Source organism: Microcebus murinus, chromosome 15, assembly GCF_040939455.1.
Source record: "Microcebus murinus isolate Inina chromosome 15, M.murinus_Inina_mat1.0, whole genome shotgun sequence".
Classification (NCBI taxonomy): Eukaryota; Metazoa; Chordata; class Mammalia; order Primates; family Cheirogaleidae; genus Microcebus; species Microcebus murinus.
Window position 1 is genome coordinate 44518805 of NC_134118.1, and position 22914 is coordinate 44541718.

Here is a 22914-nt window from a genome sequence, read left to right on the forward strand (position 1 = left end):
GTGTCTAGGTTGCTGGTGGAATGAATTCAGACCATGAGCACCAGCTTGCTGTCGTATCAGCTGTCTGCGTCAGGTTGGCTTTCTGAGTGGGTTGGTTCTTAGTTCTTCTTACTGTGTCACTTAAAGTCAGGAGCCAGGCTCTGTAACCCAGAGGTGTAGGTGTTTGATTCCCAGGATTCCTGCCTGCATCCCTTTGTCTACGGCCTTGACTTACTTTGGGTATCCCTCCCTGATTTATGACTTGGGTACACATTTGATGCTAAGACCGGCACCACCATAGAGGCCTGTCCTACTGCTTCCCTATCTGCCACCCCAGCCCTAGGGGAACGGAACCCTTAATTTATTGATGCATATTAGATCAAAGTTTAGTGCATGAATTAAGTCCTGGCAGTTTATACTCTTGGCTCCTTCCTTTCTGAGTCAATCTTTCTGCCCCAGTTTACCCTTCTTACTCTCTTGTCAAAAAGATTTCTGTTTGCTTCTTTTCATGTCCCTGTTTTTCTTTTAAATAATTTCACATGGGTTATCATCAAAGCTTCCCAATTCTACCTCTCTTAGTCTGTCTCCCACTTGCCTGACCTATTAATAACAAATATAACTAAAATTAATAATACTGTAATATTTACTGACAATTGTAAAGTATTATTTATTTTTATTCACTGCTTAAAATTTCACATAAAGTAAAATTGGCACCTTTTGGCACAGTTCTTTGAGTTTTTACGAATGCACATAGTTGTGTGACCATCACCACAATCGAGGTACAGAACACTTATATTACTCCCAAAACTTCCCTCTTGCTGTCTCTTGATAATCAAACTCTCCTGCTTACCTCCAACCCTTAGAAACCACTGGTTTGTTTCTATCCCTGTAATTTTGCCTTTTCCTTTTATGCCATACAATGGCAACATAAAGTATTAATGCACAGCCTTTTGAGTTGACCTCCTCCTGCTTACCATATTGTGCTTGAGATTGACCCATGTCGTGGTTATCAATACTTTATCCCTTTCTACAGCAGAGTAATATTTTATTTTACAGATGTATCACTGTGTGATTTTCCTTTTACCATTTGAAGAACTTTGGGGTTGTTTGGAGTTTTTAGTGATTAAAAAAAGCCACTAAAAACATTCATGTCCAGGTTTTTGAGTGATCAAAAGTTTCCTTTCTCTTGGGTAAATACCTAGAAGTTGGATTGTGAGTCATAGAGTAGATGTGTGGTGAAATTTATAAGAAACTACTAGACATTTTTTTAAAGCAGCTATAATATTTTAATTCCTACTTGCAGTATATGGTCAATATCCTTACTAAAGATTGGTATTGTCAGTTTTTTATAATGTATTTATAGTTATTCTAATAAGTGTGTAGTGATAGTTCTCTGTGGTTTTAATTTGTATTTTTCTACTGATTAATACTACATTTTTCCATGTGCCTATTTACCAGTAATATATCTTCTTTAGTGAAGTGTCTATTTAAATCATTTACTCATTTTTTAGTAGGTTGTTTGTTTTCCTGGTATAGAGTTTTGACAGGTATTTAAACATTGTATAATGAAATTTATGATCAGATATAAGTTTTGCAAATATTCTTCCCAATGTCTGGCTTCTCTTTTCATTTTCTTCATAGTGTCTTTCACAGAATGGGAGATTTTCATTTTAATAAAGTCAATTTTATCCATTGTTTTCTTTCGTGGATTGTACTTTTTGTCTCATATTAGGAAATCTTTGCCAAGATCAGTATGATTTTCTCTTATATTTTCCTCTAGAAGCTTTATAGTTTTAGGTTTTATAATTAGATTTAATTAATTAATTATCTAATATTTATTGATTTGTTGTTTATTTATTAATAATTATTTATCTAATATAATTGTTTATAAATTAATTAATTTATTTATCTAATTTTTTTAGCAAGGTCTTAGTATTTTTTAAATTAAGTAGTATGGGTCCTCTAAATATGTTCTGCTTTTTCAGAACCATTTTGACTATTCTTTCTTTGCCTTTTCATATAAATTTTACAATTAACTTCTTATTGATAGCTACAAAAAATCTTGCTTCGATTTTTATTGTGATTACATTGAATCTATGGATCAGTTTGGGGAAAATGGACATTTTAACAATAATAAGTCTTCTAATCCATGAACATGATCTATTTCCCCATTTAAATAGATCATATTTGAGTTCTTTCATCAGTGGTTTAAGATTACAGTATACAGATTCCCTATACATTTTGTTCTATTTATTCATAAGAATGTGATGTTTCTTGGTGCTATAATAAATAGCTTAGTTTTTGAAATTTCAGTTTCTCTCTTTGTTTTTTTGCTGGTTTATAGACATACAGTTTATTTTCATGTATTAACTTTGTGTTGTGCAACTTTGATAAACTCACTTTTTAAAAAAATCTGCTTTATTGAGGTATGATTCACACACCATACAATTTGATCATTTAACAAATAAAATCCAATGGCTTTTAGTATATTCACATAGTTGTGCATCTGTCATTATAATCAATTTTGAAACATTTTTATTTTCTTGAAAAATAAACAATAATTCGTATTTTTTTTTCTTATAGTATCTTTGTCTGGTTTTAGTATCAGTGTAATATGGGCTTCATGAAATGAGCTGGAAAGTATTTCCTCCTCTTCTGTTTTCTGGAAGAGTTTGTATAGATTTTTTATTGTTTATTTTTCAAATTTCTCATACCATTCATTAGAGAAGCTGACTAGGCCTGGAATTTTGTTTGTAGCTTTTAATTAAAAATTTCATTTCTGTAACAGGCATATGATTATTCTGGTTGTGTGTTTCTTTTTAAATGAAATTTGGTTGTATCATTTCAGAAATTGGTCAGTTTTATGTAAGTTGTTCTGTTTATCTTCATAATATTGTCCTTTTTATCATATTAATGCCCATAGTCTATAGTGATGTCTCCTCTTCCATTTCTGATCCTGTAATTTGTATCTTCTGTTGTCTTTTCAAGTCCAGGTAGAGGTTAATCAAGTATATCAATTTTTTCAAAGAATTAGCTTTTGGTTTCATTGATTTTCTGTATTGTTTTAATTTTCAGTTACATTGATTTCTGGGTTTTTTTACTCCCTTTTTTCCTGTCTATTTTTAGTTTAGTGTACTCTTACTGGTTTACTAAGATGGAAGCTTAGCTCATTTATTTGAAACTTCTTTTCTAACAAAAACACTCAGTATTTCCCTGCAAGCACTACTTTAACTGCATCCCATAAATTAGATATATGAGTCTGTTGCCTAGTTCCCAAATATTTGTATTTTCCAGATATATTCCTGCTCTTTTATTCCAGTTTAATACCATCATGGTTTAAGAACATACTTTATATGATTCCAAGTTTTTTAAATTTGTCATCATCTCTTTTATGGCCCATGCCAAAAAAATGGAGTCTGTCCTCTGATAAAAACCATGAGCAAAATGGAGAAGAAAAATGAAAAATTCACCCTCATAAGGTTAACTTCTCCGAATTTCAATTCTTTGTAATAATTTTCCTGCTTTTATATTTTAGAATCCTCAAGTAGCTTACTTTTCATATTAACTCTTAGTCAGTGGGAGAAATAGTCTTTAGTTGTCTTGTTTCATCTTGGCTAGAAATAAAACACCTAAAAACGTAGCAATATATTAATTTATTTAAATCTCTCCACAATTTATTAGACAGGTATTAACACTTTTGCAATTTTTGATAAGGAATCTAAGGAACAGTATGGTTAAGTAATTGCCCAAGGTCGCAGAGTAAATGGAAGGGCCCAGGTAGGTTGGATCCATAATCAGTCTCTTAGCCACTTTGCTGTACCTCTCTCATGCTGAATGACTATAATGGTACATGCCATGTAAGAGAGATTCAGATGTGCATACTTGACTAACATAGCATCAAAGAATACAAGAAAGACCTCAAAATAGCAATAAGAAAGAGCCAAAGTTAAATGTATTAACTTGCCAGACAAGAGAACACAAACCGGTGAAGAAATTCTCAGAGTAATTCACTAAGGGGGAAAAGAATCAGGGAATTTTAAATGGTAAAAAGTACAGGGGTTCAGGTGTGTGGGGTGGGGTGCAAAGGTGGGTGTTTTGTCGGTTATTCTAATTAAAGATCAAAACTAGTACTTGGACAAGGGCAGAATGTAAAAGGAAACTTCTATTTACGACAGTACATTGTATATAGTAGGTGCTCAACAAATACATATCCTATGAATTAATGATTATGGCATTTCTTCACTTTTCCTTACATCAAGGGTCCAAGTGATCCTGAAAGCTGGAAATCTTCCACTTGAGATTGAGAAGCTGGGAAAGGAAGAAGGAAGGTCTACACATGTTGTTTTACTCAGTATTCAGTATACATTAATGACATACTTTCACATAAAATTTGAGTGGCTGTCCTTCTACTTCCTCAGTGGTAATCCTTCACATACTCCAGCTGATCACAGAAGATTAGCTCACGTTATACAGGGGCTCTGTTCATCAGTCTGTGATTTTCCTCTCACTCCATGAGGTGCACAGAGAAATGCTAGATGAATTTGCAGGTGGAGCAATGGCTTAGAACTTCACTGCTTGCCCTAGTTCTTTTTTGTACATATTCCACCCAGTTCAAGCTTAGCAATTTTTCTTTTTCATTGTTTGCTCTTATTCTTATTGCAATGAAGTTTTACTGAATAAACATTTTAAGGTAGAATGTGTGGTTGTGTACATATTGGAAAGTAAGGAAAATGCTTGTAGTGAAACGAATTAAGATGCATTATGTATATGTAGTAGGCAGTAGGAATGAGAAAACTTAGTCATGCTATATTATTAAAATATTCTTTGCAGATAACCTCAGGCACTCTATGAACTTCACTGGAGAGCTAAAGTGAAATTATAATCATCACACATATACATTTATTCTTGCCTGCCATAATAAAAAGCAGAAGATAAAATTTTAATTAAATCCGTTATCTGTCTTACTTTGAAATGTTAAATTTCAAGAGAAAATGAGTAATTCATCATCAGAAACTATGGGTAATTTAGTCAATACTAATTTGAACCTGAAATGTATCATCATAAGGAATTCAATCAGCTCTAGGAATTAATAACTTGCGATGATGTCTGTATTAGAAATGCCCTGAGGATACAATCAAAGTTTCAGTTTTAGTTTTGCTTGAGCACATGGAATTTAACTGGTATCTGTGTGTGACCACCATGTTTGTAAGGATTTTGAAACATGTGGCCCTATTGAGGCCATACTTCCTCAGGGTCCTCTTCTTCAATTTATGTAAAAAAATAATCAATCTCCAGCCAAACTAAAATCTTCTCTATGCATTTCTACTTCTGAGAAAGGCTGGAGATGGACTGTTGGGAATCATTATATTTGGAATATGCAGTTTTTGTTTCTGAAGAAAAGTAGCAGAAAACAACAACAACTGTCATCTTAAGTGTGGACAATGAACTCCTGTCCTTTACTTAGGGTTTCAGAGGAAAACAGAGAAAGACATTTAAAAGTCCTTATCCATCCAGAGAACTGTTATATAACCCTTGGGTTTCTTTATTTCAAACCTTTGCTGTGTGATAGCAGTTTTTTTTTTTTTTCAAGTATATGTGGGGCTGAAGGTTTTCAAGTTTTTGTTAAGTAAGCAAAATTCAACGTGTGACATGAAGTATTTATAGAAGAAAAAGTTGCCATGAAATTTCAGTCTTTTATGAAACATCCAGTGAAAGTTCACATCCTTTAGAAGAAATGTGAGAAGCAACCAAGAGTGTCACACGGAAGAAAAGGATAAAAAGGTCACCTTAAGACACAATACCTTTTTCATCCCTGTGTGGCCACTAGCGAGGTGGGTACACAAAGCACTTCTAGTCTGTCTCTGGGCGTTGATGTTTTCATCTCTTAAATGATATGACCACTAGTTTGTTTAAGGCTCTTCGATTTTACGTTCTGTTGAAACATTTTATCCCAGTATTTTATAGAGCGGTGATAGGACATATTTAACCAAACTGTTTCTAGGGATTGAGATTAAATCAAGCATGTGTTCACATCTTTACTTTGTAATTCTTCAGGATGCTTTCAATTTTGCTGATCGACACAAGCAGAATTGTACCTCATAAATACATACAATTATTATTTGTTACTTAAAAAAAGGATGAAATGTGGGCTGTTGGTGAGCATGTCAGTTGGAGAGATATTTTGTTAGTTAAGTATCAAGAGTTTTAAAAATATATATATCCTCTTTCTTCTAGAAATTCTATACCTAGGAATTATGTCCATCAAAATAAACATATATGTACAAAAATTTTTGTACAAGGTTACTTGTCACAGTGTTATTCATAAGGTAAACCATGGAGAATATAGATATATCCATCAATAAATTATTATATATCTGTTGAACATAGTGAAACCATTAAATTGGTAGTGAGAACAATATTTAATAATGGGAAATATTTATAATATATTAATTGAATAAATTATATTGTAAACATGTACAATGTATTTCCAAATTTGCAAAAAGTATATATCTATATACTTTTTTTTTTTTTTGAGCTAGAGTCTCGCTCTGTTGCCTGGGCTAGAGTGCCTTGGCATCAGCCTAATTCACACCAACCTCCAACTCCTGGGCTCAAGCAATCCTTCTGCCTCAGCCTCTCTAGTACCTGGGACTACAGGCATATTCACCATGCTTGGCTAATTTTTTCTATATAGTTTTAGTTGGCCAACTAATTTCTTTCTATTTTTAGTAGAGACAGGGTCTAGCTCTTGCTCAGGCTGGTTTTGAACTCTTGACCTTGAGCCATCCTCCCGCCTTGGCCTCCCAGAGTGTTATTATAGGCGTAAGCTGCCACGCTTGCCAATATACTTTTTAAATTAAAAAATACCCAAACTCTTTTATGATTATTTCTGCATGGTGGGATCATTAATTCTGTATATGTTTTTGTATCTTCCAAAGTTCTCAGAAATAAATTTGCATATTTTTAATTAAAAAAAAATCCTAACCACTCAAATGGCTGACTCCCTATATTGCCAAAGATAGTCCATGTGTTCCCCATTAGGACATCAGGACATTGTTGGAAACTATTTAAATTCTAGTTCAAATATTATACCCTATGAGTTCTTGGGATTAAGGGCGTCTTATCATAGAAATTGATAGAGCCTCCCTTTTTATTTTATATATAGTAGAGACCAGCATGCTCTTATCCTAATTAAAAACAATTAACAGAGTTACCTGTGATTTACAGTGAACCAGAGGACAGTGCCTCTGCATGTTGTCTTCATTGCTGCTTCCTGTGCTGTCCTTTTAAATGCCAAGGTTTTGCTAGTTTCAATGATCATTCCTTACCCATTGTGATTTGGAATTATTTCCTGACTGGAATCGTGACCTCCAAAAGGGAGTCCTATAATTCAAAGAATCAATAAAAGAAAATATTACCTCTTTGTTAAGTAACCAGAATGCTAGGTCTGGACAATTGGATGTATTCAAAAATTAGACTCTATTTTCAAACTTCAATGGTTTTGAATTTTTCTTCTTGACTTTTTTTCATGCTGGCTTGTCTACAAAAAGTATATTCACAACAAGACCCTTTAAAATAACTAGAGATGAGTATGTCTCCAACAGACAGGATATTATAAATGGGATCCTAAAAATATCTAACATGTCCTGGTTTTCTTTTCTGCCTGTAGGTTGAACTCTAAATGCTACATTGATAGGTTATAGGTTTTTCAGAAGTTTTTATTTTTAAGAATAAGAATAATATAAACAAAACCCAGCACATATATGGTAAATACCTTCTAGGCCTCTCTTCTTTCTCTCAACCCCTCTGCTCTAATTTCTTTCTCAAGGGCCCATAAAAATTTGAAATTTTTTGTGTATTAAAACTGACAGGTAGGTGGCATATAGGATAGTGAAAGGGCTTTAGAATTTGCATCCTGGCTTCTCCAATTAGTATGTGGGTCCTGGAACAAATTACTTTTTAAACTTCAATTTTTCACTTGTAAAGCTGGAATTACTTTATAAATGTGTTATGAAGATTAATTTAATGCATATAAAAGGATAACACAGAGCATGACACATAAACTTACTCAGATAATTATGACTACTGTTGGCTAAAATGAATTTCAAAAAGTGTAGCAGAGACAGGATTCTGTGCAGATTATGGATGAGTAGTAGTAGGGCCTCCTCTGATTTGGCATTTCCAAAGAGGAAAGAAAAGGATAACAGTCTCATCAACTGTATTTTATGAAATTGATTGTATCTCTGGTCTCCATCTCCCTCTCTCCCTTCATGTTGCCAGGTGTCACAATAGTTTGAACTGCTGTGTGCCCTAAAACCCACAGTCCAGACATTTTCAGTGAATTGCCAGATTCTGGATGATCTTGCTTTGGTGACATTAAGACACTAGTTCTTATTGTGAGCTGCCCTCTGTGCTTGCCAACCTCCAACACATTCTGAAGTTTGGCATGCCATGAACTGGCTCTGTTTAGCCCCAGGGGTACTTTGGTCTGTCCCTGCCAGGAGCTGAGTGGGCTGCCAAGAGTCCAGGAGCAGAGCTGATGCTGAGGAGAGCAAAGATGAAAGGGAGTAAGAGTGGGGACAGAATCTAGGCTGAGTCAGGTCTGGTCGATGGCAAGGGTCCATCACCAAGAGGTGGGTAAGAGGGTAGGCAGGAGTCCAGCACCCTATACAGAGAACCAAGATTGTGAAATCCAGGACAGCCCAGAAGCACTCATGGTAGAACACGAATCGATGGCTGGAAAGACTGAATCCCAGGCCAGGATCCGTAACAGCTCCTGGCAACAGTTTAGAAAGTCTTGTTAAGTAACATGAGCCTTTATCCCACAATGGCTCTTTATCTGGCAGAATTCCCTATTCGCCTCTGCCAATTTATGAGCTGGAATCTGGAGGTCTCCTACGCCTTAATGTGGTGTTTCTCAAATGTGCTCAAGAATCACGCTAAAATACATGTTCTAAATTAGTCGATCTGGAGTGTGGCTCAAGGTTCTGCATTTCTAACAAGCTTCTAGGTAGTGCAGATGCTGCTGGGCCAGGAACCATGTTCTGAGTAACAAAAGCCTTAAAGACTGTTGCTGTTTGGTCTCCCTAGATCCATGTGTCTTCTCTGTCTCATGTCAGTGCTGCTTCCCTGTGGGACACATGAGGAGAACATCACTGACTAGTTGCAATGCTAGTCTTCACCTGAACTGGTTGCCTTCCAAATTTTTGATAAAACCGGAGCCCTGACAACTCTCATCTTTACTCTTCTTGTGACAAAGCAGGTCTTCACTGAATTTCATATTGGTAGCGAAACCATACTGACAGCCTGGAGAATTCAGTTGTCTCCTGATGCAATTGATTTTCCTGGATGGAAACATTATCCTACCCTCATTCATCCAGTGCTCTGACAGGAGTCATCCTCTACCTAGTCAGGGTCCCCAGGAGAAGCCAGGAGTACCTTTGACCCTTAAATACATGCTTGAATTTTTTGTATCCTGGCTTCTCCAATTAGGTAAAATAGAGAATTGTAGGTAAAATAGAGAATTGACAATTTATGCCATTTTCCTCAAAGGGGACATTATTCTTGACACTTTGGGTTTTTTTTTACTCTACTATTATTTTTTAATACTGTCAAATCAGAACAAATGGCTGTTATCAAGCACAGGAAACTGGTTGCAAAACTCTGAATGTAGTTGCCCTACAACAATGGTAGCCTTCAACGTAGTGTTTCCCACGCTTCGTGTGAGGGGAAGGGAGCAGAGGAGGCAGAGGGCAATCCCCAACTGGGTCATGTTAATATTTCGCATTTTACCTCTTCTTGACATTATTCAGTGTTGGGCTGATCCTTAGAAGCACTGCCCATCCACACTCTATCTTGCAAATTCCAAGTATTTATAAGGTTTTTAAGGGACTTGGCATAATGAAATATATCTGGTTTTCCAAAATGAAGTCCCAGTTTCAGAAATTTTGAGGCATTACTGTAAAGTAAACAAGTTTAGTGGCTTAGCCAGTGAAAGGCACACCATCAGCATACCGGAGACTTGCTTTTCTGTTTGTTTTTGAGATCGATAGGAAATAATAATTCATTCAGCACTTCGTATCTAAGCACTGTGTGGAAACCAAAACAAAAGCCACGGGTATATAGTATCATCAAGCCTCCAACACTCCCTGCCTGGCCCTCAGCTTGCACAGGCCAGGAAACATCTTTAGGCAGAGGTGCATTTAGCACACAAGAACAGCTAATCATAGCATGCCTCGTGTCCCTGTCATCCCAGGATGCCACCTACGCCACAGGCACCTTCTGTCATGGTCCTTACCCACCACATCATCATCCGCTTTTGCCATGGGCCTTGTTGACTATGACTCAATCTTCCCTTGATCTTGTCACTTTAAAATATTGCATACTGTCCGAGGGGCCTTCCGTTTCTATGAAAAGCAATCTCTTTCACCTCCCACCTCTTTGGAGAATGTTCCCTTTGTCTCTTAGTCTTAGTGGGAACCTGGCTTTCTCACAAGGCACTGCCTCCTGGCTGCCTGCGCGCTAATGTTGTCCGCAGGCCTTACACCACAGAGCCTGGAGGCAGGGCCACTGTTTTCCTAATGCCACAAGATGCCTCTTAAATTGTTGTGACCTCATTTAAGATTACAGAGGTCAGGCTATACCACACTTTCACTCCTATGTACCATGCTTATTGTTCAAACTCCGGATGCCTGCAGACTTTTCTCCTAAACACATACTCTTCCCCTGGTCCACAGGCCTTGACTGTGATCCTTTGGGGTGATTTCAATTTCCATAGAGGTAACTCATCTGACATCCTCAATGCATAGTTTCTTTGTCTTGCTAGTGACTGTCAGCACCACTCCATTTCAGCCACCCGTTTATCCCATGCCTGTACCCTGAACTTCAAATCACTTAGAAATGAATACTCCTTTCATGTCCTGGTATATTATTACATCTTTCTTTTTTAATGATTTCCCAGTCCAGCCTAAAGGCCCTTCAGTCACTTTGTTAGCACTGCATTCTAGGCTGCTCCCTTTCCTCACTGCACTAGCAGGCAAAATCCCGACACTGTGTCCACTATACCATCCTTCTTCTCCGGGCTGCTGGATACTGCTAGAAAAAGCCACACAGCTAGTCAGACTAAGACCCCCCCCCAAATCTGTGGGTCTCCAGGCCCAGCTGGACCCATACAGCTGCCATCATGTGTGCTTGCTTGTTCTTTACCCAGTATTAATAAAGATCAGCTCAAAACTTTGCCTTTCTTCTCAAAGCTCCTATTATCCTTCCATGCCAGTTCCTCTCAACATATGACGCCACCTTTTTTAAAATTCATAATGAGCATTTGAAATATAATAAAGGTATAAAGAAAAACATGTTTTGTTCCTGTTACCCAGTTTAAGAAATAAAATTTTCCCAATACAGTGGAAGACCACTTGTTCCCTCCCATGGCCCTCCTCCTTCCCAGACATCACAACTATTCTGAAATTAGGGTTTATTGTGCATTTTTCTATAATGCACTTCATGTGTATGTACCGCCAAGCAGTATAGAACTATAGAGTATTTTTTACACGGTTTATGATTTAATGCATGATTTAGCTTTTTATTTTTTGAGATTATTATGGGAGCAATTCCTTATATCTTTGTATATCCTAAATAGAAACCAGACCTTCTATTTTATGACTATATTTTCCCAGTAGGTGTTTTGGTTTTTCACTTTGTATGGTATCTTTTGCTCACAGAACATTTTAAAATAGTCAGATTTATTAATCTATTTCTTTATGGTCTATGGTTTTGAAGTTATGTTGAAAAATCTTACCCTATACTGAGCTCATACATATGCCTTCTTTTTGAAAAGAAAAAAAATTAGGCCATTGAGGAGAACATATTATGCCTCATAGTCTACTCATATCATGCCTCATAGTCTACTTCATATCATGCCTCATGGTCTACTCACTTCCCTTCTTTTCATTACAGTGGATTGTATCATCTAGAATTGTTCCTGCACCATCATTCTTCTCCCTTTCTACTTAATCTTCACTTTTTTTCTCTCTCTCCCTCTGATTCTGGCTATGTCACTTCAGCATTTAAATTTATTTTTAAAAAAAGACTCATGAAGTTTTCAAATTGAGTTCTAAGAAGGTATTTCAAGAAATTCATGAGAAGAAAGAATACTCACTATTGAAATTTCATTTCCTTTGCCTTAAGTTAATTATTTTTTAAAATTGTGCCTGATGTCCTTTTTTTCCTTTAGAACATTTTCTAAATATTTAAAATAAATTTTAAATAAAATAAATTTGGGCCATTCCTCTATCTGCTTCTTGATCTGTGAAGCTAATGCCAGAACCTCTGCTGCAGGGGCACCATATCCCTTTGGTCAGGTATCCCAAGATTGACCGGCGAGGTCTCAGCTCAGCTTCCTCACTATCCCTACTTCAAAATCCAGTAATCGCTTCTTCTTCTTGTGTGATTTTATGTGCCTGTCAGATTGTCCTTTAAAATTGTGAAGTATGGCCGGGTGTGGTAGCTCACACCTGTAATCTTAGCATTCTGGGAGGCTGAGGCTGGAGGATCCCTTGAGGCCAGGAGTTTGAGACCAGGCTGAGCAAGAGTGAGACACTGTCTCTACAAAAAAATAGAAAGAAAAAAAAATTAGCCAAGTGTGGTGGTGTGCGCCTATGGTCCCAGCTACTTGGTGGGGAGTGCTGAGGCAGTAGGATTGTTTCAGTCCAGGGATTTGAGGTTGCAGTGAGCTATAATCACACCACTTCCCACTAGCCCAGGTAATAGAATGAGACTCTGTCTCAAAAATAAATAAATAAATAATAAAAATAAATAAATAAAATGTGAAGTGTACAAAATATTAACAAATATCTATTACTGCAGTCATGAGTGAGAAATATTGTTTAATTAAACATGTTAACTATAACTATCAGTCACCTCTTATCCTTGAGTAAAGGGAAGAGAACCAAAAGTATTTTCTGAATATTATGACCATTGGTGTACAGTTCTTCTGTGTGGGACAAAAGACATGAGAACTGGACTAATTTGCACTATACTTAAAAGCTGTCTCTTTTAATATACCTGTGGTAAGCAACAACCACAATCTATTCTTGTGCATGATTGCCAAACCAAAAAAATTTCCAAATAGACATAGAAAATGAACTGTTGTACCTAACCACAACCATAGGTAAAGTCTATATTTACCAGTGAGAAATGGCAGTTGTTTTCTACAGCTTTGTCATTGATTCCTTCTGAAGCATGTGCTTTGGTAACAAGTACCAAATCTTAAATTTGTTCTCAATGAGACAAAGATAGAATGGATAAAAGTAGAATCTCAAGAGGTTGTCGCATAATCCTTGCTGTGTATTGTTGGCTCCATTGTCTTTATAATGGGGGTTATTTTCAGTTAGTGAACTAGTTTTGAATGAGATAGTATGCTTAAAATGGGACAATGTTAATGACTTTTATAAACATCTTACTTTAGTCTTCTCCTCTCGCCCCCAAATTACACAAGTACACCCACACCTACACACAGAGTTGACATTTATTTCATTAATCATTCACCATTAATGAGCTGAAGAGTTATTTTACCAAAATTCATTCATACTGCCTCACTGAAGTCTTCTTTTCAGTTTTTAAGATGACTGACCAGGATTGTGGATTAGTCTTTGCTCAAGAAATAAAATTAACAAATTATATAGTCCTTATATCCAAGTCACACATGCATTGCAGTCTGCTACAGATGTTATCTCACTGTTAGCATTAATCCTTGGGAGAATGTGGTGCAATTAATATGTATGTCCTTATCAAAAAAGACTTATAAATTTAATAATCAAAAAAATTCAGAAGCATTACCTTATCTTAATTCAAAACATAATTTTCAAATTGATGGATTTGGTCTAACTGATGATGCAATAGCACTTTACCCCAAAAAGTATTCTTGGTTGTATTCTTAGAAACCAATGTGTATTTATCCAACACTTTATTATAGCATTTTCTAAAGATTCAAGATGCTATCTGGATTTAATTTTTGCCAGATGATTTTTAAAAACTAGAGCTGAATTATAAATGAAGCCACTTTCCTAAGAACAGAAAAGAATGTAGCTGCTGATTTGTAAAGTTTGAGACCGTATCAGTATTCCGAACCCAACTCAATTGCTGCTATTTCATTAAACAGCATTGGGCAGACATTTAAAGATTTTTGTACATTTTAATTCAACTGGTAACTTTATTTAAAACAACATTGATTTTTTAAAAATTCGTTCTTGGTCATGTATATCATTCTAAATATCAAAATGAATTTGTAACTATTTGAGGCTGTCTATATAACAGGGTATTAAATTCTTGGAGAGACTTTCTTTCCTCATGCTGATTTTCATCAATTTGCTATTGCTTTCATTTTCCCTTGAGATTTAGCTTTTTAGACTAATTATTCATTCTTTTCACCATATACCCCAATCATTAAACAATTAAACCTTTATCAGGCAGAGCAGCGAGAGATTCCATGGGTAATAATGAGGTTGGAAACTCCCCTATACAACCTGTTGGCTCATCTTGGAAGAAGAGTGTCATGCCAAATTATTTTTATGTGGCCAGGAATAATGTTCTAACAAGGGTGGATGGAGAGATGAGCATAAAGGGCAATTTTAATGGAAGGAATGAATAGTAATATTCACTTGGCAAAATGTGTTAATGCCTTGACAAGATGCTATATGCTCTTGCTGCTAAATTAGGTGCATATTAAGTTAGCAGCCTCTGTAGCTATCTGCTATCTTATAGAATGAACTAGAGGAGAAAGAATATACCTTTCAAGATTTAGAAGTCCTTCATATGACCATATAATAATTGCTTGGAGAATACCTATTTAACCCAGAGTTTATGGTGCATTAACTGTGTGAATTGGTCCTGAAAGTATGTGTGGAATAGGCAGGAAGTAATTTTATTCAAATGTAGTTGTAGTCTCTGCCTACCTTTAATTCTTAGCTTTATACTGAAATCCTAGGTAACTGACATCTTTACTCTTGATGTTTCCTAAGCACAGAATTTCAGAGTGGGATATCAGGTCTTTAGTGTGAAGCTACATCTACATTGAACCAGAAATCACTGGAAGTGACATTTGGAAAAGAAAACTTGGAAATTAAACAACTGTGAACGTAGATCATGGAAATCAAAGAGGAAGGGACATCAGAGGAAGGCCAGCACTTTCTTCCTGCAGCCCAGGCAAATGATACTGGGGACTCCCAGTTCACAAGTAAGTATGTGTGTGGCCCTCCCTCTGACTCTCTGAAGATGCAGATTGTGTCAACTAAACACACATATACAGGTGCATTTGCAGAAACATGGGTTCTAACAAATGGCATGAGATTGCCCAAATAGTTTTCCTTTGCACTATTTACTTTGGTATTGTGAGTGTTCACTGTGCCTCTTATCTTTTACCTTGGGTGAGATAGATGATAGTCCATGAAATGGTTAAATATCAAGGATTAGAATCAAAGTTTTTGAATATATACTAAGACACACTAATAAATACTTTTTAAGTACACCTAGACACTAATACTGTTTAAGAACATTTTCTACTTGGCATTTATATAATCATATGTGGGATTATTTTTTGGACCATAGAACTTTCCTCTTTAAAGCCAAAAGTTATTAAGTTGAAAGCATTAGGAAAACATGGTTACACTAAAAGCTCAGACTGCCATTGCCATACCAGAGAGTGCTAAGTCACATTTAAAGAGCGAGCATGAAGGTTTTGCCAAGATTTGCATTTGAACATAGGATTGGTTTTTGTGCTACTCAAGCCATTAAAAATCATTAAAAAAATTGTATGTTTTCTCTCATGCTTAAAATTCTAGGGTTTGGGTTTTATTGTTTGGCATGAATTATGTCTTTTTCTTGCCTTTTCAGACAATTATACGCCTAACCTTCTCATTTAATTTACATTACAAAAATAATCTCTAGAAAATGGCATTGGTTGGATGCATTTTTGAGAACTTTGGTTGTCAGAGCTTACAGCAGAGTTAATTGTTAATAACCTTTTTTAAAAATCCAGACATTTGAAGTTCACAAAGACCTACCTAATGATTGTCACTCTAACCTCTCTTGGAAAATCAGAAATTGTTAACCATATAATTGTTAAATGCCAGCAAGAGAAAAAATATACAGTAATTGTGCAAAAAAAATGCTAACACTGTGAATAAAAAAAACAGATGATTTTTATTCAATAAGGTCATTCTAAAAATGTATTAGCGACCAAATACCAGTAAATTTAAATAATATCTGATGAATACACCAGTGAAAATAAGCAAGGATAGTATTTTTATAATATTCTTTCATTTATTGCCAAATGGTTAACTTTTTCATTAATTTTCATTTGGCTTCTTTTGGCCACTCCTGAGCTGTAACAAGGTGACATTTCATTCATACACCCAGTGCATCCACCTACCTACAACATTATCACTTCCTACAACCTGATCATTCTACCTTCTAACCATTAAATGTTCCCATTTCCATACCTTTGTTCTCAGACTCACTTTCCCTCTCACTTCATCTTAAATAATTTACTCGTGTTGTTTTTATAGTTTTTATAGTTTTTAAACATTAGTACTGAAAGGAAAGGAAATATTTAACAAACTGTTGATTTGAGCTACCAATAAATTATCAGGGAAACTAGCACTATAACCTAGCCAGAGATACCAATTTAGTTAATAATGTACTATTTACAGCAGGTCAGAGTGGCTTGAAAGGAAAATCCATTTAAAGGGAATATTTTGGTGAGGTAGTTCTTTTGAAAGGCCTCACCTCTGTCTACGTGCATCCAAAAGAAACAGCCACTGTTGAAATATATGTTTTATATTTGTCATGGCTTACAAAAACACTTTTTCTTAGTTTCTTGATGGCCAAATAGCTAAAAAGACCAATCAAATCTTGTCACATCTAGTTTTGCTACTTTTATTATGCCCTGCCCTGAGAACTTGGACCTTATAAGGCTGATTAACCAAGTTTATCCATTCTACCAAATAATGTATTTATTCATTCTGGTCAGAGTGAAGCATAGTAATATATATTATCATATTCTTGATGATGATTTAAATTTTTTAAAACCTGAGTGTGTACTTCTTATTTATAGGTATTCAGAAGACTCCAAATGAACCACAGTTGGAATTCATCCTTGGTAAGAAATTCCACCTTATTCGTATCAATCAGTATAAGAATTTGCTCAATAGTTTACAAGTTGTACATACATTTCTTATATTGTTACATGTTTTACAAACTTTTATGAGCAATGTTCTATTAAAAAAATTCATTCTATGAGATAGGTGTTAGTTCCCCCCAGTTTATAAATTGAAAAATCAGAGTTGCTGCATAGATTAGTCTGCTGCCTAAGGATTTAGGGTTCAGTGATGATAAAGTTTTGCTTTTCAACCAGGTCTGCTGACCATAAATTTTATGACCATCAGTCGTTCTAACGTCGTGGCTACATTTTGTTGCTAACCAATGTTTCTAGAAATCTGTTTGTCTAATTTTCTACTCCTGGGGGTGGATTCTAGACACATGTCATTTCCCATTGTGTTCCTTCATGACATTTACAGGATCCTTGCCCCTTTCTGTCTTACCCAAAAGCATCCCCTGACTATTCCATGTTGATTTTATGAACAGATCCTTGCCCTTTGAGAATTTAACTTTAAATCCAAGCTTTGGCTGGCTTAAGCAACTCTAACAATATGTCACATGTAGAAATTTGTAACTTTGTCCAAAGATGCTTTCAAAATGTGCACTCTGAGATAGGTCCACTACTTAATGAGTGGAAACTGCTTTATATTTGAATCAAGTATGACTGCAAAAATACTATTAGGAAATTAGTTGCAAAAAGTTATTTAAAGAGGGTAAAAATATGGTTCATATGAACTATATAAAGAGGTCTTTTTATTCTCTCATAGTTCTGAACTATTTTAAAGGGGCAGATATATATATATTATTATTAACTAGGTTTTATCAACTAACATATGCACATATTCAATTTTATATATAAAGATCAGCTATATTTTAGTGTCAATCTTATTAATATACATGTTTTCTAAAGTTTTGGGGGCAAAAAGAGATATAAACATATATTATATTGCATTTTAGTGGTTGGAATTTCCAATTTCTTGAGAATATACATTTTTATTAATTTTGCTTCAAATTTATATACTTTACTCAAAATATTTCATTTTGAAGTATAACTTATTGAGACAATAATTGTATGCAATTTATATTTTGGACATTTTATTTTTATTATAAAGGCAGCTAAAAGGTTCAATAAATTAAATATTTTAGATTTTTAATTTTCCCAGCTATTAAGAAATAGGCAGAAATGTGATAACTCAAGAAACTTCCATGGTAACATGAATAAAGCTATTCTTTCTTTTTCTAAAGAGCTTTCAGATAATATAGGATATATTAGTAGAAACAGCTGAGGAGCAAAGGGAAGCCTAGGCACCTTTTGACTCATTGACTATAAATTTTGCTACTTGAAACTTCATCTATCCATCTTTCATTTTTAAGACAAGAAACTCATTTTTTACCCTTCAAAAGGGTAAAAATGCATATTTTCTAGAGTGAGTTGGTATATTTCAAAGCATAAATAAAACTTTATTGTTTGTATGCTGGAGAAAGAGAAATGTGAAGGAGACAGAAGCAACTGGAGAAGAGATTGTTAGGTAAACATAGTGGCCGGCTTTCAAGAGACAGCCCAAATACTTATCTTCTATTTCAATTAAAATAACCTGCCGAGACCACCAGAGTGCTAGCTGTCCTCCATTCAGACTCTTCTCCTTCCCTGCCCATCCTCTACCCATAGCCCATGAGAGAAGACTGAGCCAGGCCTCTCAGGAGAGGCTGTTTCCCTTCTGTTGATGCACACACCACATGGAGGCTTCCACAGAGAGTGCAGCTCAAACCTTTCCTCTTAAAAGCATATAGTGAGCTCAGGGGTGCTTGGACTGTGAGCCTCCTGCTCACTGGCCAACCCCAGTGCTGCTTTCCCAGATGCTTCATCAGAGCAGTGCACACCCCGAAGTGGAGGGACACCAAACCTGCTTGAGCATCCCACAGGCAACTTGGGGACAGCACACTTCTCCCTGGCACGGTCAGGGATTGGTCTTTGGGTACTCGGGGACAGGCTCACAGGCCAGACCCTATGCCCCCAGGACTGGATCACGTTGCTTGGGGACACAGAGGGGAGATTTGTGAACTAATCTAGGAAGGCAAGGGAGCCCCCGTGGGCAGAACTGAGAGAACAGTGCAGTGTGGGTCTGAGCTGCAGCACACTGGTGGAGCACCCCTCCCTCACTGGAAGGGCGCACTCTCGGCTCAGGGTGAGATGCTGGGTGGGGAGCTTGGTTGGTTTGGGCTCTTCTCTACTGACAGACGCTAGAAGAACACTGAGGGGCAGGGGAGGGAGGAAAAGAGTGAAACCCACACCTGACAGCCAGATTGTGAATCTCTGATGTCCCAATCCCCAGAAACAGACTTTCTGGCTTGGTGGGGCACTTCAGCCCCTCCCTGGTGGCCTGGAAGAAGTTGTAATCAGTTGTTGTAAGGGCTAGTGAATACGGTGGATGACAGTTTCCAAGTCCAGCTTCTGTAGTTTGAGCAGTGTTGTTTGGGTGACATGTGGTTAAGCATTATTTTGGAAGAGTATTAATCTGTCTCTATCAACCAATATCAGCTATTTAATCACAAGCATCCTCATCATTTCATCCAATTGGCTGTAGTAGGCATCCACTGGAATAGATTGACCAAGTCTCATAAAGCTGCAGTGGATAATATCAGCGCTGGACCACCAAACAGGCACCATTAGCTTTTTTTGATGAATATTTGGTTTGGGATTGTGTTTCAACACTTCATCTTTATCCAACCATTGTGCTGAACACTTGCGATTGTCAAAAAGAATCCATTTTTCATCGCACATAACAATACAATGTAGAAATCATTTGCCTTTATGTTGTGACAGCAAAGAAAGGCAAGCTTCGAGAAGATTTCTCTTCAGCCTCTCCTTTAATTCATGTGGAACCCATCTATCCAGCTTCTTTACCTTGCCCATTTGCTTCCAACGTCGGACATTGTTGGAATAGTAACGTCAAACCTCACTGCTAATTCATGCGTAGGTTGAGATGGATTTGCTTCTACTACAGATTTCAGCTCATCATCATCTACCTTGGTCTCAGGTCGCCCACGCGGCTCATTTTCAAGATTAAAATCAGCAGAATGGAACTTCTCAAACCACCAATGTACTATGCCTTCATTAGCCACATCCTTCCCAAACACTTCATTGATATTTCAGGCTGTCTGTGCTACATTGCTTCCGTGACAGAACTCATATTAAAAAATAACACGAATTTTTGACTTATCCATGGTTTCACAAAAATTGCTCTAAAAAGTTTGAAAGATAATCACAAGCCAAACTGTGTGTTTGAAAGAATGAGGATGTACCTTCACAATAAAAACAAAACAAGAAGTGTCAAAGTGAAATTCAGATGCATCAACTATCAAATTTAGTACTTAAGGAAACCGAACATTTCATACTTAATAACCTAATATATATCTGATAAAGGGCTAATAACCAGAATCTACAAAGAACTCAAGCAAATTAGTAAGAAAAAAACAACCCCTTTAAAAAGTGGGCAAAAGATATGAACAGAAGATCATTAAAAGAGGATAGAAAATGACCAATAAATACATGAAAAAATGTTCAACATCACTAATTATCAGGAAAATGCAAATTAAAACCACAGTGCAATATCACCTTACCCCAGTAAGAATGGCTTTTATTAAAAAGTCCAGAAACAATAGATACTGGCATGGATGCAGATAGAAAGGAGCCCTTATACAGTGTTGATGGGACTGCAAATTAATACAACCTCTAAGGAAAACAGTATGGAGATTCCTCAAAGAACTAAAAGTAGACCTACCATATCATCCAGCAATCCCATTCCTGGGTATCTGCCCAAAGTAAAAGTAGTCATTTTCTCAAAAAGACACCTGCACTCAAATGTTTATTGCAACACAATTCACAATTGCAAAAATTTGGAAACAACCCAATGCCAATCAGTGCATGAGTGGATTAACAAAATGTGGTATATGTATACTATGGACTATTACTCAGCCATAAAAAATGATGAATTAATGCCTTTTGCAACAATTTGGATGGAACTGGAGACCACTATCCTAAGTGAAATATCTAAAGACTGGGAAAACAAACATCACATGTACTCACTATTAAATTGGAACTAACCAATAAGCACACATGCACACAGGGAAGTAAAACTCAGTGGAAATCAAGCAGGAGGTAGAGAGGATCAGGGGATGGCAAATGCCTACCTAACAGGTACAATGAATACTATCTGGGTGATGGACACACTTATAAAGCCATTACTCAAGCATTACAGAAGTGATCCATGTAAACAGAAACATTTGTGCCCCTTAATATTTTGAAATAAAAAAATTAAAATCTGTCTTGTTCAATGACCTAACTATGCCCTTTGTTTTGAAAGCCCAGTCAAGCTCAGTAGCCATGCTGTCATCACTTATATTTCTGGTTTTGATTCACAGATTTAAGAGATTAGCAGCTTTGAGAATTTATTCATAATAATGTTCTTCTAGTTCAAGAAATCTTCAATTTTATTTTTCTATTTTTATTCAAAAAATACACTAGAATTCTTAACAGATAATTTCATCTTATCAATTGGTAAGAAATGCTTGACGAGTGAACAAAAGTTTACTAAAGAGAGTTATTTAGAGTCTTCAGGGAATTGTATTGTTGATCCTAGAAGATACAGTCCCTAAACTGTTATCCTTCTTAGTACTTTAAGATCTTCAACTGTACTATTTCTTGAAGAATTTTTTTTTTAAATAACTACTCTTTCAAGGACATTACAGCTAAACCCTTGCAGGTTTTATTTTATATTTTTGGCATTTTTTTCTTTCAGTTTTTTTAATCTCACAAATCCTTCAACTTCACCTATTATATGAGTAGCTTCTATTTATTTCATAACAAATAATGAGAGAATAATAGATTCTTAGGTATTCTTATCATTGTTTAAGAATGTGCATATTTGTTAATCAGAAGTAAAACAAGAACAAATTCTAGTAAAAAGAAATATGACAAGGCAGGGGGCTTTTCCCACCTAATTTCCTAACTAAATTTTTTATATTTTGACTCTCTACTGTTTACCAAAGTATTAAAATAATTTGGTAATTTCAATGGCCTTGATTTTTAAACTGGGAAAACAGCCACACTAATCATTTTGCTAGGTGTCATATTGCTTTGCTTTTTCCATTGAGGATTTGCTTGTCTTGTCTTGTGTTGCTATAAAATCATTACATCTTGCTGCAGTCCTCTGCTACATCTTTATTCAAGTAAATGAGGTAGGAGATGCTTAGTCAATTGAGCAAGCTAATTGGCTAAAAATGTCTTAATAGCACAAGATAAGCATGTACTGAAAAAATGAGTATCTCATGTCCATTGTTAACTATATTTCTAATAGTTGACTGCATTTAAATTAAATAATTCACTCTTACAACTGCAATTCTGCTTCCATAATTTTTGTTTCTTTGAGTGTAGCAATACCCTTTTTACTTTTCCAAAGAAAGGAATAATTAAAAACCTAAGAGAACACTGATTTTGTTTATGGTTTAATAAAATTGTTTTCATTTCAGCCAAGCTGGCATTTAAGAAGAGAGATCATTTCTTAAGATCTTGGTACATTTCTTTATGGAAACCATTATGGAAAATGTTTAAAAAAGGCTATTTTTGACAAAGATACAAAGTAAATTTCTGTGAATTATTTTGACTTTATTTGACTTTATTATTCTATAAATTATTTTTGACTGATTATAATGTTGATTGCCATGTGCTTTCATTTGTTAACTCTAGAGTCAATAGAATGTTTATTAGAGTATGTTTTCTTA

The 22914-nt window shown here is 35.7% G+C and overlaps 1 protein-coding gene across 9 annotated transcripts in view; it reads left to right on the forward strand.

Annotated features, from left to right (window-relative positions):
* The window catches only part of INPP4B (inositol polyphosphate-4-phosphatase type II B), a 687065-nt gene that overhangs the window by 323640 nt on the left and 340511 nt on the right, over nucleotides 1–22914 (forward strand). For 7 of the 9 annotated variants that reach the window (XM_076010603.1, XM_076010602.1, XM_076010607.1 and 4 more), the window contains 2 exons: nucleotides 15002–15211; nucleotides 17090–17134. In XM_076010603.1, the coding sequence (XP_075866718.1) occupies nucleotides 15121–15211; nucleotides 17090–17134 (136 nt within the window). In that variant the 5' untranslated portion in view covers nucleotides 15002–15120. Of the gene's footprint in view, nucleotides 1–14996; nucleotides 15212–17089; nucleotides 17135–22914 lie in introns of all 9 variants that reach the window. The other 2 variants (XM_076010604.1, XM_076010606.1) reach the window with 1 other exon arrangement.